The sequence below is a fragment of the Dama dama genome, chromosome 6 (genome assembly GCF_033118175.1).
Source record: "Dama dama isolate Ldn47 chromosome 6, ASM3311817v1, whole genome shotgun sequence".
Taxonomy (NCBI): Eukaryota; Metazoa; Chordata; class Mammalia; order Artiodactyla; family Cervidae; genus Dama; species Dama dama.
The window spans coordinates 45,644,787-45,663,007 of record NC_083686.1 but is presented as its reverse complement, the minus strand read 5'-3'; the positions used below and the strand labels follow the sequence as shown (position 1 = coordinate 45,663,007).

The 18,221-nt window shown below is 33.1% G+C and overlaps 1 protein-coding gene across 1 annotated transcript in view; it reads right to left on the bottom strand.

The window, feature by feature from the left end:
* Window positions 1-1,359: 1,359 nt before the first annotated feature.
* Window positions 1,360-18,221, bottom strand: part of CHIC2 (cysteine rich hydrophobic domain 2) — a 55,471-nt gene continuing 38,609 nt past the window's right edge. Inside the window, exons 4-6 of the mRNA XM_061145947.1 lie at window positions 6,606-6,662; window positions 6,380-6,439; window positions 1,360-3,123 (exon numbers count right to left, since the gene is read on the bottom strand). Of these exons, the coding sequence (XP_061001930.1) occupies window positions 3,073-3,123; window positions 6,380-6,439; window positions 6,606-6,662 (168 nt within the window). The 3' untranslated portion in view covers window positions 1,360-3,072. The remainder of the gene's footprint in view (window positions 3,124-6,379; window positions 6,440-6,605; window positions 6,663-18,221) is intronic.

Genomic DNA, 18,221 nt, shown 5'->3' with positions numbered 1-18,221 from the left:
TGAAATCATGCAGCTATGGATATAGTTATGGATCCAACTGTACATGTTACTACTTAATATCTTTATTTTATAACCAAAGATTGATATGGAATGCTGTCAATATTTTATAGGGTTAGTCTGTGTCTATTAACATAAAGGGGCAATTGGAAGCTATATGTAACACTGAAAATACAACTATGGAGAAACTTGTGATCCTTCCTGATTTTAAATTATTCAATTACAAAACCAGCTTCTCTAGTAAGGAAAGGAAATCACTGTTTACTAGTTTTCAAGGTTGAACACTTCTTGATATCAGGCCAAAATTGCATGTTTATATTTTAAATGGATGAAACCTAGTCATTAGAGAGTCATAATAGAGCATCTGAGGACTATTTTATATAAGTAAGGTTGTGAGAGAGGGGCATATTTACCTTAAAAGCTAAATGTTACTTCAGTTTTACTACAGTCATTAGATTTTGGATAACCATATATTTTAATTCAGGTATACAAAAGTCATGTACTAAAATATAATAGGGTTTGCAAAGTACACTGTTTAAGGAATGTTTCTACAAAGGGATGTTGGACTAATTGTAAAATGCCAGTAATATATGAATGAAGATCATAAGATATTCACTTAACCTGTGTAAAATCTATACATTAGATTTGCTGCCGATAATACCTTTTCTTGGCCATTTTTATAATTATGTGCTATGGTCCATGTCTCACAAACTTTAAGTTAGAAAACAGAAACTAAAGATCATCATTTAAAACATTTCCTTTGGACTAATGTTCATATAACGCAGGCATCTCCGACATTCCTCATTTCCAGTAACCTGGACACTTAATGATTCAAGAAACGGTAAACCAAAGGGCTTACACTGGGGGCTACTAATGAAAAACCCAAACATGGAACCCTAACTGCTCAAAGCATAACTGGCTTATGGTAATGTCACATATTAAGCATTCACAGCTCTTTTCCATACATTCATTAGAAATATGAGTGCCCATTTCTAGGGAATCTTTAGGCAACATGTTTCTCAATAAAATCAGGAAAATATTTTAAAATCTTATACTTAACATTATCAAGTATGAAAACTATCCTGTTAAAAATATTAATATTCTTATGGGAATATAGTAATGTTAAAATTACAATTTATAGAAGAATAATAGGAGAAAAGAATTATGCCTAAATGGATACAGTTCTTCCTATAAAGCTGATTAACATGATGCTCCACAAATTTACACAATTTCAGATTTGGAAAACTGTGCTGCACAGTCTACACAGTCATATTTTTCTGTTCTTTTGGAATCCTCCTGAGGCAAAATTAGTGTTCTCCATAAGATAATTTGTCACAGGAAAACCACAGAGGAAAACTAGAGTTTCTGAATAGCATTATCTTTTAATTTGCACTACTTTAAGGATAGGACATATCCAAGACACAAAGTAAATAAAATGAGAAGTGTATGAATTCTCTGTACTTTTGAGCTCTTCATAGGAAAAGTGTTTTATAAATCCAAGTTGGTGTTTTGGGAAGCAAAGGAAACAAATAAATCTCAGGACACACCCTTCTCCAAAAATCCTAATTTTTAAGATAGTTCCTAATATCTGATATAGGATATGTCATTAAACTATTCAAATTCACATAGAATTACAGTACTTTGGAGAAGTACAAAGAAATAGTTTTTAAAAATACAGGTATATAAATTAATGAAACTGGTATTTAAAAGATTTAATACAAGGAAAAAAGTATTATATAGTGGTACCAATTCTTAATACAAATTAAGCATAGTTTATATAATTTCAAAAGTTATTCACATTATTGCTCGATACCACAGTTGTATGGAACATGTTGTATACACACACAAAATTTGTATAATTTCAAGGTTTATAAAAACAAAAATTTACACATAGGCCATTCAGAAATTTAGAAAGTTTTTAAATGCATGGAGATATGTACAACCAAAAGGAGGAGGAAAAAAAAAAAGTATGCCTGTACATATTTTAAAGAAACAAACTGATCTGACTCAAACTTGTGTATCATACTCTTAATCAAAAAAGCATACACAACTGGACTGAAAGCAAACTAGTGGATTAAAACAGTACTAGATATGCCCTCCATTTCTTAGTAATAATCTGTTTTAAATATCAATGGGATATTAAACACGAGTTTAATTCTATAATGTTTGTTTTCTTTCAAAAACTTTTCAGAAGCACATATGCATTCTACAATTGCTGTTAGATTGGGAGATATTTTCCTTAGAAATTTTTTAAAAGAGTATTTCTAGGATTCCTATACTTTTGTACATAAGATTTGATAAAACAATAAAAAATAACCCAAATAAGGCTATTATTAATACCTTGATCAAAAATATACAGATTGTAATGCTACTATGTTTTGTGATCCTGAGCTCTAGTAAACATTAGATGCATGCATATCATTCACTGATTTGTCTATTCTAATGAAAATAATTTAATCCTGCCTTACGACTTTTGAAGACAGAAATACTTTCAAAACTTTTTGACAGGTCTTTATAATGTTACAGATATTTCTGCTGTAAACATAGCATTAGGAATTGTATGAGAAGGAATATGTTATGGTTCAAAAAGCTATGAAAGAAAACACTATTTTAAAATAATGACAATAAATTTAAAAAGCAAGAGAAATAATACAGAGTGTGCTTACTAGAATGATAGATAAGTAGAGCCTTACAAAGGTCTTTTTCTATATTAAGGAATTAATAAATAAAGGACTGTGTATACCTTGGTGGTAAAATAAAAAAGCTGGCCACTTTTTATGCTAAGTTCAAATGTATTTTTTTTTTTGATAATACAAAAAAGTAATCCTTGAAATTCAGAATACATAACAGAAAAGAGCACAATAACTTAAGTATTAAACATCTGTATGAAATAACTGTTGCAAAGTTTGACAAAAATGCACACTTAGAACATGCGGTTATTTAAAAAAAAAAAAAACAGAAAAAAACACCACACGATTCTGTAGAACCAATGTTATGTCACCACCAGGAGAGCACCAAGCAAGGCACCATTGGAAAGACAACATACTTGGAAAGTCTCTATAAATAAAGTAAATGCTAATCTGGTCGAAAAATCGGTGTCTTTGGTAAAAATTCTATGAGGATGACCTGCAGAAGGAGAAAACAAGTTTTAAAAGGATTTCTTTAAAATTTTATCTTAAAAAAACTTCAGTTATATTTCATCACTTAAAACAATTTTTATAGTGCCTCTGACAAAGAGGAGAACGCATGCATGAATGAATGAGAAGAGAGAGCTAGCATTTACTGAAAGCTAACTACATACCAAGTATTTCATACTATATGCATCTATTTAATCCCGACAATTCTCTATGAGGCAAGTATTATCATACTCACTTTACAGAGGAGAAACCTGATGATTTGAGAAGTATAACACCATAGATTATGGAGTTAGTATATGAACAAAAGACTGTCTTAACTCCAAAGCCTTGACCTTTCTACTCCCCTATGGTGGCTGCAGCTGACCCTAATATTCAGCTCCACGGGCTTTCTCCCTTTTATTTACAGCCCAGTTCCACGGGTCTTTAGGTTCTAGAGCTGTTCTCATTTTACTGTACCAGGACATGTTATCTCTAGACAAAGTGTTGGTCCTCTCTATCTTAATTTTTTAAGAACATTCTTTTCTTTTTAGGTTAGCAGAATTAAATGTTAGGCTAGCAAAATTAAAAGTTAATATCTGTTCCAAAGGACTTTTTACTAGGAAACTAAATGAAAATCAATAAAAAAACATAACACAGTAACACAGAAAGACACAAGTTGACCAGAGCTAATTTTTATTCCAAACTTGGAACTGTCTTAAATTATAATCAATTTTCCCTGTTTGAACTCTGTATGGAATGGATGCTAAACAAAAAATTATTCAATTTGAACAGTCTCCAGTTTGAGGAACTCCTGTCTTTTTAGAAACTGTCTTGATATGACCTCTAGGTTTGGACACTTTTCTACATTTAACCATCTGAGCCACAAATCTTCATTTTCACTCTTTAGTTCTCCTGATTTTTGGCCTGTCTCAATAAAGAAGGTATTTCTATACGTGGCTCCAGCATACTCCTCCCCTGGCTGACTCATCCTTCGGTGCCCCTGTGCCGCTCTCCTGACCTGTCATTTGCCCATACAATGTTCACTAGCTTCCTACCCAGCTGCTGTATTTGAGCTAGAGTCCTCTGTTTCTCAGTCTCTTCACCTATAAAATGAAAGGGCTGGAGAGATGGCAAGATTCTTTGTAGTTCTAAAATCTGATGACTAAATTATATTTTCCAGTATATATTGCACAATGAATAGTAAAAGATATCTTTAACTATCTAAATTATTACTAGTTTTAAAAGAATATATCCTACAAACTTTTTCCCTTCAGAAGCCATACAAAGAAGTTAACCATTTCTCTCATTTCTTCTGCCATATCTGAATAAAAGAAAATTTGGTATATTTCATAGATTTACACCAATATTCAAAACATAATCAAGGAGAAATATTTCCCTTTAACTAACAAATGAAATTTCTGTAAATTGAAGAAATTGTGAAGTCAAACAGATATACAGATTATTTCTATCTTAACTTTGCAAAACTATTTTTAGGGAGTTTTTAAAATTGTTTTTACTCCACTCAACTGTCATAAATACACATACAAACACACACACACACACCAAGAAAACTGAAGAGAAATACATTTTAAAGTAATTTTTAAGTTTTTTAAAAACTATTCTTCTAGATACCTTCTATGATGGTAAGAAAATATAATGGCTTTAGTACAAAAGTGTTTATCTAAAAATTAACGACAATTTAACAGAGCAGTAAGAGCACATATTTTACAGAGCACATAAGCTCAGAATGTTTTGGAAGGTTAAATTATTTTAAATAATACTAGAACATCATAAAAATAAACATTAAATAGAATGAGCATATTTTATGAATGAATGATCTTATAGTTCTATCTGGAAATAATAGTATTAGGAATACTTTTATGTTTTGCTTTCCAAAGTAAATTTAGAAGTGTGCTAAATAAATAAGTAAAAGCTTCTATTTTATTAATAAGCTGAGTGTTTGGGTTTGTAAATATAGCAAATGTTTTTTCACAAAATCCTTTAAATCACTTACATATCCATCCCTTCTCACAAAATACATAAACTCTCTCACCAGTGAGTTTTCATCTATGATGAAAATACAAGCCTAGTATTTTCATAGGTCAATCTCAAAACAAGTTATTTGAATGTGCTTTTATTATTATACAAAAGTATCAAGTGCCTTTTTACCATCATAAATTAACATGTTTGATATAATAGATAATGATAAATACATTATTTAGTTCACTGAATAGAGCTATTCTATGAAAAAAGACATTTTAAAGACATCTTTTATGTTCAAGGCTAGAAATGGTATTTGATTGTGTGATAACGAAAAGAAAGAGAAAATGCTATAGAGAAAAATGATTTTATGATAATTTCCAACTATTTCCAGTATCCAGGCACTGTTTTCATTAATCTTTTATACACACACACACACACACACACATGCTACCTATGATGGCTATACTATGTCAAAGAATAGACAAAAATCTGTCAGAAATGATGTGCTAGATACTCAACTCTGTGCTCAGATCTTCTTCTTTTCATATATTAATCTTTTCATATTTAACATAAAACACCCAGGCTCAAAGGAGAATAAAGATTCATACTTTTTCTATAGTATTCTGAACTTCTCAAACTGAGAAAAAATTTTCAAGTAAATCAAGTAGTTGGTAAATTAAATCCCATTCTAAGCTCTAAAATTCACTGTATACACATACCCATTAGATATCTTTTAAAGAATAAACACAGGGTGAGCAACATCTTATCTCCTGTTACTTTTAAGATAATTTTTACAGAATAATATTCCAACAACACTTTGAAAGATTCTTTAAAGGCCACTGAGGTATGGGCAGTTAGAATCTATAAAGGCTAAAGGTTTCTTAAGCTTCAGCGGCTTGGCTGAAAGGTTTTCTTCCATACTTGGAAACCTGATTAGCATTATATAAAGCCATATCTGACTTGCTGCGTAACCAAAGTTGTGGTTATTCTTTATACAGCATCTAAAATTTCACACTCCATCAACACATGTTCAGCCTATTTTATCTTGGCAATTAATTTATTATTTTTCAGAACACAGTGAAGCCTTGTTTTCAAGTCATTCATAACTTTATAAATCAGTCTTGCACATGAAACCATGCATCTGTGAACCGTAGAAAATCCTTGCACTCAGGAGATTAAGCTTCTGACACCTTTGCTGATTAATAATCATGGAAAGAATAAGATCAGAAGCAAAATAAATGATCATTTAATAGAGAAACTCACAAAACAGCCCTTTAACTTACATATTCCATCATGTTATTCGTTTCACATTTCCTTTTGCTCAGTCTCCAGTGCAAGCACAGCTAGACAAGTAGGAGAGTAAAAGAAGAAAAATGAGCTCTACTTTATTGCAGCACACAGACTAACCCATTTGTCCATCTTTCATATTTTCAGTTCAACAAAAGCATCTGTTTCCATACTGTGCAGTTCAGACCCCAACAGTACGAAGCTGCTCCCTGTGGTACTCACCTTGTGGTATAACCTATTGTTTTCCCATTCTAATAACTTCTCAATCGATCTTCGTGTCTAGAAGACAAATGAGAAAAAAGTTTACTCTTGACTGGTTTTAGAAAAACTTGGCTTTGCAGCTGTTTCTTGTGTGAAAAGGAGAGAGGTATAAGACAGTGGCTGAGTACAGAGTGGTCTCTAACACTAGCAACACTCTAGCACTAAACAGTAGCCTGAACAGAAATAGTACTGTTTTGATAAAGATATGGTTTTGGTTTTCAGCACTGTATTTTTTAACTGTTTCAAACTTACTAGTCTCTGATTTATTTAAGTCTAAAAAGCTAATGTTATCCAGCAAAAAATACAAATTGAAATCCCCATTGCTTTCAAAAATATTTCTGTAATATTTAGTAGTAATAAGAATACCTTAATATATATTTTAAAACAAAGCTATTTATACATTAACAAAATGAAAAGGGTCTTTAGTCTAAATTAAAAAAGGAAATGATTAAAAGTTAATAAAAAATATCAATCTGTGTCAAATCAAACTAATTTTTATATCATACTTAAAAATAATGTCCAAATTTAAAAGCTAAGCTTATTTATTATTCCACAAAGATTTTCAGAGGCAAAACTGCATTTAATCCAACCATTTTTGTTGGTTTTCAAATTAAATTGGTTTTATTTGAAAATCAAACTTTATTTAATACTACTGTTAAAGGAACAACTAGGAAATTTACACTGAAGGTCACTTGATCTTCGCAGCACCCACTATGCAGCATGAACTGTTCCTTGCTTGAGGAGGAGTGAAGAGGAGGACAATCCACCGCGCCAGGTGCCAGGATGAGACTGACAGAGCTGCAGGTGCAAACAGGACAGTGCTGCCGCAAGAACAAACGCAACTTGCTGCAGCTGCGGCGTCCTTGCCAGGAAAGGAAAGCAGCATCCAGCTCCATCAGTGTGGCACAACCACATAAGTACTAAGCATCAAATATGAAAATCTGCCTATCAAACAAGGATGAGCGAGGTGAAAAACTGTTATGGTCAAGCTGAGTTTGAATACTCTAATGTTACATAATAAAATGGTTAATATCTATTTAAAGTATCTACTGTAATCTAGTTACCATATTACCTTTTAGCATGTGGAACATGCTAAAGACACACCACAGTCACAGAGGTGCCAATTATAATTCATAACTACCACTTACTGCCTTACATTTTCCAAGCTTATGTCATAAAAATCAGAAACTCAGCTAACTCCCTGGGTAATAATATGCCAATGACTAATTTATTACATTACTTTTTTGAACAGTTTTTTTGGCAAGAATTTTAAAGGAAAAAAAGTGCCCTTGTTAACAATGATCAGCAGACCTCACTTGTTTCTTTGTAAAGATAGCCTTTTAGAGGCAGCTCTCCTTTTAAATGAAAATAGGGCAGCAGTTATGGTCACACTTTTTGTTAATTTAGTTGCCAGTCAGCCCCAAATCAAAAGAAAATAAGGCTGCAGAGTGTAATTAACATTCAGTTCAGTCGTTTTGTCCCTTGTCTAGCCCCCAAGCTTTGTTAAAATTGCCATCTGAATGCTGAAGGCTGTAGGGAAATCGATTTGATTCTAATCGCACCATGAAAAGAACATGATCTAACTGCTTTCAGCCCTCCGTAAATCTGTACTAGGTCTTTAGCACAATGCAACTTCCAATTTAAAAAGCACTGAATGTCTCGTCAATGACTTTGTGAAGAAAAAAGAACAAGGAGCAGACATAAAAATTCCAATAGTTGTTTAAGCATTAAAGTTCATTTGCATCACAGCGAACCTGAAAAGGGCTGACCTCTCAAACCGCCTCTCAGGTCTATGAAGTTGTAGCCTTGACAAGCTCACATTGACAGAGCTCATTGACTCTGAAAGGCTACTCTATCAATGGTGAAAAATGGCAATAGGTTCTACTCTGAGCAGGCATCTGCCTGCCCACCCGCTGCTAAACCAATGGCAAAACCGATTCAAAACCTGAATCTACCTTGTAATCTTCCTTTCTAGGACCTTTTAATAATAGATTAAGATTACTATACAATTTGAGGTTTTACTTTTGCTGATGTTTAAAAAGGGGGCAGGGGGTATGAAAGAAGTAGAGTGAGGAGAACAAGCTTTCAAGTCTGTTGTTTCATATTAATATATAAAAATTAAAAGTTTAACATTACATTCTGCAAATACTCATTACACACAGAAAAAAAAAGTGTAGTTTCCACAATCATTTATCACAAATTTAAACCCATACTATAACAAGAACAAACATTATGAATGGATCTCATGGTGTATTTGATACATACACACAAACACACATCAATTTAGAAACTTAAAATATTTACTTTAAATAACTCAAATCAACTACCCATATGTGAATAAATGACAAGTATAAAGTATGAACCTTAAATTCCAAAATATTTATGTAGAAATGCCAAATTTATCCTTTGCTTCTAACTGGAAGTTTAATGACAGGATTTTATGTATCTTACAAAATTTAAGAATTCTAAACCAAACAAATGGTGGCATGCCATATTCCAAATAAGCATCTAAATGTAAAATATTTTTATACACTTGACAGTCTGGAGTAATAGCTCTGAATCTGCAGCATCTAATCTTGCTATTGATATAAGACTTCTTTCCTGCTTGACAGGTGAAAAAAAAAAGCACATGCACGTGCAGCTTAATTAATCACTGCACTTGACATCTCAATGATTTACAGTGAGGAGCAGGTGAGAACATACAAAACCAGAAAGGAACTCTTGATCTGAGTGGAACATTTCTAGCACACTAAGATGACAAGTATATAGATTGTAGCAGTCATTAAAAAAGAAAAAGAAACTGTGCCACAAATTATTTGCTAGTAACAACAAAAGCTCAAATTAAATGGGGGGGGGGGAGCTTTAACTACTGAGAATGTTTAATACTTTGCAATTATTTTCAGTTAACAAAATCAAAATATATTTTCACGATTAAATACAACACCAATTTGGCAGAGATTTTAAAAAATGACACTAGCATTTATAAAAATCTATTTAAAAGCCTTTAAAGGTGAGAAGAAAGTACCTTATTACTGAGTACTCTAGAAATAAAAGTGAAGAGTTTATGTCCACAGGGTTGTCAGATAGCTATTTATAACAAAATGTAAGATTAAACACTGCCAAACTCTATTACTGAGCAAACAAACTTAACCATATAAAAACCTGTCCCTGATTTTTTAAAGTATTTCTATCGATCACCAAATCTACATAAATTAAAGGAAACTAATATGCCTCAGAAAAAAACAGTATGTATAGGGTCTATCAACAGAAAATACTAAAAAAAAAAAAATCATCTTTCAGTGTTCTAGGCCAGTGGATCTAAAAATAATCAATTTTCTTAAAAGAATTTGGTGCTTGTGAAAAGCACCAGATTGATAGTCATGGGAACTAACAATCTTCTATTTAACTGAAAGAACAGGGGAAAGGGCAGTGCAGGCTTCAGTGCAAGCTTCCCTACAGTGGGCCCTAATCCTTTTCAGTGCTCACACCCTGGAGGCTAGAGGACAGGTTAGCGGTTCTTAACCAATGAATCCTCAGCCCTTCTGCAAAAGATGATCAACAAGAAATCTAATTTTATCGTGGATTTTTACCCTTAGTTAAAAGGACCAAGACCACCAATCCACACCATGTAATCAAAACAAGGTTTTTATGAAAATAACATCATGTCAACTAACTTAGTTGGAAAAAGGACCGCTCTAAGCATTTGGACTCTGAACCCCCTCCCTCCTCACAAAGCTCTCTTTACTTTTTTTTCCACACATTTCCTCATTTCAACACTTTGCTAACTGTATTTTTCTCACTGGTGAACTAATTCTAATATAACCATTCTGCAACTTTAAAGTAAAAAATAACAAACTAAAAAACATCATTTCAATTATAAATGGACTTATTAAACAGACTTAACTTGAATAACAAGTAATAATAATAGAAGGATAGAAATTTTGGCTTCTATTTGGTTCCTTTTAAATTTTTGGTAGAATTGTGGAAGTAAATCAACCATGAAAAATGCAAAAGAGGTAAACAGCCTGGATAATTCACAAAAAGGCTAATTAAATAACAACTGATCAACAATTAATATTAGGTTGATAAATCCCTATCAATTTCCAAAGAAGCAATCAAAGTAAGCTTACAATAGAAAAATACATATGAAACACCCAGATATAGTAAGCTACTACAATTGAAAATTAGGATTCTCTGAAAATTCAAATTTGATTTATTATGAGAAGAAACATTTTTGTAATTTTTCTAAATATTATACTTACTAATGAATATGCTATTATTCCTCATAAATGAACTATGCACTATTAGATATAAATAAGTCTTTCAGGACAGCAAATCATTTAGAAAGTTTTCCCTGTATTACTTCCCCACTTTGTTACCACTGTTACCACTCTTCCATAACAGTATATTCATTACCAATTATTCACTGACTCACAATGTTTTTTTCAAAGAACTGGTTTTCTAGAACTTGCTGATAAGATCAATAGAAACCTCATGGATTTTTAAGTACTTAAAACCAAAGAAAAAATGTTAAATGTGGAAGCTGTAACAAAATTCCTCTGAATTTTCCCCAAAGAAAGAGCATTTTTATCAGTCTTTAGAATATAAGATGCTAAAATATTTAACAAAATGTATGAGTAGCTCACTAATAACTATTTATAAAAATTCAACTATTTAAACTTAAAATTAAAGCTTTTTGAATAGGATTTATTCATATCACAGAGCTCAGAGTGCAATTTTAAATGTTTAATTTCTTATTTAAAACAAATTTTAAACTCCTAAGTTTATAATGCATTAATTAAGCTTTAACTAGAATAATGCTTTGAATGTATTCATAATTTTTTAAATTTTTAAGTATTTTTCAAACAAGAACTATACTTATCTTTTGACATCTGTGCAAATTAAAATCATTAAAATAAGTGAAACAAAAATGTTATTAGTTATAAGTCATTAGAAAGCAAGCATGCAAAATTTTAAATGGATTATCTTAAGAGAAAGTTACTTGATTTATCTCTGTCCTGGATTAATATAAATTTTATATTGCAATAATATACAGAAAATTAAATGGCATATCTCAGTATTGTAATACATGAAAAATCTAGATTCACCAAAAGACAAGCTAGAATATGATTAAATTCCTCAAAAACATCCCTTCCTGTACTTAAATGCCCCTTTTAAAAATTTTATGTGAGGAGGAACTCCCTGGTGGTCCAGTGCTAAGACTTCACCCTCCAATCCAGGTGTTGTGGGTTCAATCCCTGGTCAGGGAGCTAGTATCCCACATGCCTCTCAGCCAGAAAACCAAAACATAACAATATTGTAAAAAAATTCAATAAAGACTTGAAAAATAGTTCAAAAAAATTTATGTGAATATTCAGACTTAGAGAAAGAACTTACGGCTGGGGGGAGGGGGAGTAAGGATAGAGGAAGTAACAGTTAGGGAGTTTAGGATTGACATATACACACTGCTATATTTAAAATGGATAACCCACAAGGATCCACTGTAAAGCGCATGGAATTCTGTTTAACGTTATGTTAAACACACGGGAGGGGAGGGAGTTTTGGGGAGAACGGATACATGGTTTATATATATATATATATATATGGTGGAGTCCCTTTGCTGTCCACCTGAAACTATCGTAACACTGTTATCTGGCTAAACCCCAATACAAAATAAAAAGTTTCAAAACCATAATAAATAAAAAGTACGGTATGTAAAGAGAAATATAATTTGTGAATATTAACTTTTATGTAATCTAGAGAAGCTAAATATCCACCAAAGTATATTAAAAAAAATCGTTTTCATACTGTTTGTTAAAAATACTATTTTCAGATGAAGATAAGCTAAACAACTGCAAATATTTTGTATATCAAAAATTCCCTTTAACTTAGTACTGAGCAGTGACCTACAAATATTAATTTTAAGCACAATTTAATCAAGAGTTTATGACTAGGCTAGTGGTTCTTGACTTCTTAAGGTTACCCTGACTACTATGGGATTTGATGAAAAAGGCATTTATGCACCTATATATAAAAATTTTGCACACAAATTTAAAGGGCTATCCACAAGTCTCCGATAACTTTTCAGAAAATACTGATAACATCTCAGAAAACTAAAACTGAGTTTCAAACGACAGAAGAAAATTAGAAAAATTGTTCATAAGACAAATGAATTTCACTAAGCTAATATATATATAGCTTGTATATATAATATATATATATAATATGACTATATAATAGTCAAACATATTACTATCAGAGATTTTAAAAAGCTGTATGACTTCACAAGGAAGAATTACTTCAGAGCAGGCAGGGGGAAAAATACTGCTAATTGACTATAATGACAATTGGAGAAACAAAGGAGTAAGGAATCATATCTGGTGATCCTCACTTTGGATCTGACTCCATGTTAACTGTTTTCCCTGTTATCTCAATCAATCTTCACAATAAACCTAGAAGGCAGCTTGTATAACTTTTATTTTACAAATGAAAACTGTGTCTTAGTGGGGTTAAGAAACTTAAAGCCACACTAGGAAATGATGGAACTGGGATTTGAAACATCCAGGATTTCAGTAACATGCTCTCTCCATTATTCAATGAAGCTACAAATTTGTAAAGAATTTGTAATTTGTTGGATAACACCTCTATGACATGCAAGGTATTTTAAACCACTAACTCAGCTATTGGCCTTGAACAGCCAACTTAATCTAAAACTAAAATTTTCTCCAGCTGAGGTCTAGGAAATACTCATTCTACTCTATTCTTAAGTCTCAATGAGATTTATCCAAAATGTATTTTTTGTTTATAACTTGCTTTGTGCAACTAAACATGAATTGAGGTATATCATTATTTTACAGATTAAATACACAGATTTTACAAAAGTTAATGGTTTGCCCAAGGTCACATACCAATAAGGGTATGTATGATAAGACTCAAACTGAGATTTCCAAACCAAACATGCTTTCTACCTGGGATCAGCAAACATTAACTACTTTCACTTGCATCTAAATTAAGTGAAATCAATTTTAAATCCTTCCATTCAAGGCACTAACATAAAATGAATACCGTGTCCTTAAAATATGATTTCTTTAATTCCAAATATGAAGAAATTTCAAACAAAATGTTAAAAAGCAAGATAATAATAATCACACTGTTCTTTCCCTCCCAATATGCAAAGAACAGCACAATTCTTTATGTAAAGTCAAGGAAACTAGAGACTTCCATTTCTGGGTAGGATGTGAACATCAAGCCAACACTTCCACCAAAAATTGAAATGGATAAATTGAAGAAATAACAAAAACAAACCAAAAAAAAAAAAAAAAACACACACACACACATTATTTTTAAAACATCAGAACATTCTGGGAAGCAACAAGGCCTAGATGAAATAAAATCCAGAGAAGGAAAGCACCCTTTCTAAATCATCTGATGATTAGGTACCAACCATTTTCTTTCTTTGTTGTTTAGAGAAATCAGCCGAAGATTAGGTTTGGCACAACCAGTGGGACTCTTACTAAGGAAAGAGGAAATCAAGAGAGCTTTGACAGATTGCACAGCCTGGCTCAGTGGACTGGAAATTAGATGTACCCTAAAATGCAAGAGACATTCCCAAAAGACATTACTGACTTCTGGGGTAGCATAGAAGGGTGGGGGACCAAGACAAACAGGCAGAAAAAGATTACTCATAGTCTCTCAGTACTTAGGAGACAAATTTTGCTAGAGGGAGGAGGATCGGCAACAAACTCAAAATTGGTATACTCCTGAAAACACTTGAACATGCATAAAATCTAAACTCAAAATATCCAGAGGATACATACAACTTTCTGAGGAAATGAGGCAAAGACCTGCTAGGCCTCAATCAAAAGTCTAGAAGGGCCATAACCAAGAAACAGAAAACTAGGTATTGACGATGACTCACTTACCAGTCCAACCTAGCTCAATCTCTGATTAGATCAAAGTGATCATTTCTCCTCACCCTATCTGCCTGAATTGATGCTTTTGAACTGTGGTGTTGGAGAAGACTTTTGTGAGACCCTTGGAATACAAAGAGATCAAATCAGTCTTGAATATTCATTGGAAGGACTGATGCTGAAACTGAAACTACAATACCTTGGCCACCCAATGCGAGGGAATGACTCATCAGAAAAGACCCTGATGCTGGGAAAGACTGAAGGCAGGAGGAGAAGGGGACGACAGAGGATGAGATGGTTGGATGGCATCACCGACTCAATGCACAGGAGTTTGTAACAAGTTCCGGGAGTTGGTGATGGACAGGGAAGCCTGGTGTCCATGGGGTCACAAAGAGTCAGCACTACTGAGTGACTGAACTGAACAGATCTGCCTGAAAGAGGACCGATGGGACCCTTGGTTTTGAAGATTTCTTCTGGAAGTTCTACTTCACTCTATTTATAATATCTAACATAAAATTAAAAACTTTGAGAACCAGGAAAATATGTCCAATAATCCAAAGAAAAAACCCACAGAAACAAATCCAGAGATAATGCAAGTACTGGTGTTAGTTGACAGGAATTTAAATTAACTATGATTAGTATGTTCAATTATAGTAGAAAATGGACAAAATGGGGGGAAAATGAAGAATTTCAAAAGAGGACTACACCATAAAAACACCAAATGTACCTTGTAGAACTGAAAAATAGTGTCTGAAATTAAGAACTCACTGCGTAGGGTAAGAACAGACCAGACACTGAGGAAGATGAGCAAAGCTTTCTACAAATCACCACATCACTACCATGTCCTAAATATTCAGAAAGAACTGAATGTCGGTCAGCTCTCAGCAAAACACATTTTAAAGAAGTCTAGCACATCTTTAAAGTCCCAGTGCTATCTCTGCACATTTAAGAATCAAAGTTTGCTTTTTTGCATTATCCTCCTTTATAATGAGAAATTAGTAACACGTTGTTACTGTTTAGTCGCTGAATTGTGTCTGGCTCTTTTGCAACCCCATGAACTGTAGCCCATCTGGCTCTTCTGTCCGTGGGATTTCCCAGGCAAGAATACTGGGGTGAGTTGCCATCTCCTTCTCCAGGGGATCATCCCAACCTAGGGACTGAACGCACATCTCCTGCATTGGCAGGCAGATCCTTTACCACTGAGTCACCAGGGAAGCCTTGACAAGTTTTATTAGTTGTTGTTGTTCAGTTGGTAAGTTGTGTCCAACTCTTTGTGACCCCATGGACTGCAGCACGCCAGGCTCCTCTGTCCTCTACTATCTCCCAGAGTTTGCTCCAATTCATGTTCCCTGAGTTGGTAATGCTATCTAACCATGTCATCTCTGTTGCCCCCTTCTCCTTTTGCCTTCAATCTTTCCCAGCATCAGGGTCTCCCTTCAACTAAAAACAAATAATCAGTGTCATTCACACTAATGGTAGTAATTTAGTTTATGTAAGAATGTTTTCCAAGTTTCAACCCTAAGGTATTTTTTTAAATGAAACAGCAATAAATATATTCTTCTGGTCATAAAATTTTTACATGAGATCCCTTTCCCACATTTCATTACATGAAATCTTTCCCACTGAAGTAAGATTTGAAAGAGGTTAAACCTATTTCTTTATAGGAATTAAGGCAAAAAACTGCAAACTGAGTATCTGGCATTAGATCCAGAAAACCCAACTCTACCTTCAGTGAGAGTTCCTGTCCCTTCTACAATGCATTAACTCACTACATGACATTCTCAATCTAAGAGTGAATATACAAGTTTTAAGGAAGGGTATAATATTAGAAACAATAAAAACTTTATCAGAAATAATATGTACTTATTTATTAGGAAGCGAGAACCTGATAATTTTTCAAATACAGGGATACTGATTTTTTTGTTTTTATAAAAGTAAAACAGAAGCAAAAGCAATATATCAACTCTCATTTGTCCAACTGAAACTCAGTATAAAATCTAATTAAAATACACTGTTTTCTTGCATCTTTATTTCTTTTATGGCCTCCTTCCTTTACTGTGAGTTTGTATTTTCAAGAAATACACATTTGCTTAACTATTAGGGAAAAAAATAATGGGAAAGTTAAATCTGCCAAAAAACTGAAAGTATTGCAAAAGCTGATATTAAATGCTTGAACATTACTACCATTTATAAATCAACTGGATAAACTTAGGTAAATTATTATCGACAATCTATGGACCTGAATTTCCTATCATGTGAAATAATGATCTTTTAAGTTCCTTCAAAGCCTCTAAAATAGCCCTGGCTTCCTGATATAAAAAAACTATAATAAAGCATAAAAAAATAACTGATTTTGTATCCTTATCAAAGAGTGGAAAAAAAAATACGAGATCTGGAGCTTTAAGCCTTGGGTTCTAACTATGGCCTAGCTTTGTAGACAGTGGGATCTCAGTTTGATCTGAGCTTCAGTTTTCTCATCCTTAAAACAAGAATAACATGAATGTCTACTCTTGGGATTTGGGGAAGACTGAATGACATAGTACAGGTAAGCTGATTAACTCAATCCCTGGTGTACAGTGAACATTCAACAATTAGTTATTAGATGTTACCACGATATTTACCACATAGATTTTTGTAAAGATTAAAAGAGAACATATGGGTTTTGCTATATATATATATATGTGTGTGTGTATCAAAATTGTATCAATGGTACATTGTATCAATGTTATATCAATGTTTATCAATTGATACAATATAAATTGTATCAATGTTGTACACCTTAAACTTACATAGTGTTATGTGTCAATTGTGTGTGCATGTGCATGCCTGCTAAGCCGTTTCAATTGCGTCGGACTCCTTGCAAACTTATGAACTGTGGCCCACCAGGCTCCTCTGTCTATGGGATTCTCCAGGCCAGAATATTGGAGTGAGTGGGTCACCATGCCCTCCTTCAGGGGATCTTCCCAACCCAGGGATCGAACCCACATCTCCTACGCCTAGTGTGTTGCAGGCAGATTCTTTACAGCTGAGCCACTGGGGCAATAAAGCTGGGAGGAAAAGAATGCAGGGGGTAGATCTTATGTTAAATGTTCTCATCATACCTATACATACAAAAAAAGAGGGAGGAAAGGAGTGAATTACTGGAGGCAATGGTTAGGTTTATGGCATTGTTTATAATGATTGTGTCACAGGTGCATACTTATTTTGAACATATGAATACCCTAATAAATATGTTGTATTTATAGAAATAAAGCAATTGGATAGCTTCTTTTTAAAAAAAAGTTAGCACTGATTTTCCTAAACCTTCAGTCTATAATAATGTCGTAAGAATACATTTAGTTCATCATCTGTTTACCAGAAACTTTTCAAGATCCCCTCCTTCTCTAAAATTTCATTATGATGCTTTTAAGTTTGTTTTGCTTTCATTATCTGCAACATGTTAGAAGCATCTTTCTAATTTTTCATCTACATCTTCACTGCAATTCTCATCTTATGATTCAGAGTAAGTGAATACAATTGCTCAAATCCCAAACACAGAATAAATTAGAGTTCTAAAAGTTTTAGGTAACTTTTAATATTGCTGCTATAACTGAGTAAGTAAACTCCAAGTTCCTCATACACACAAATATTTGCAGCTTTCTGGTTATGATTCTCCCAGGCTCACTTT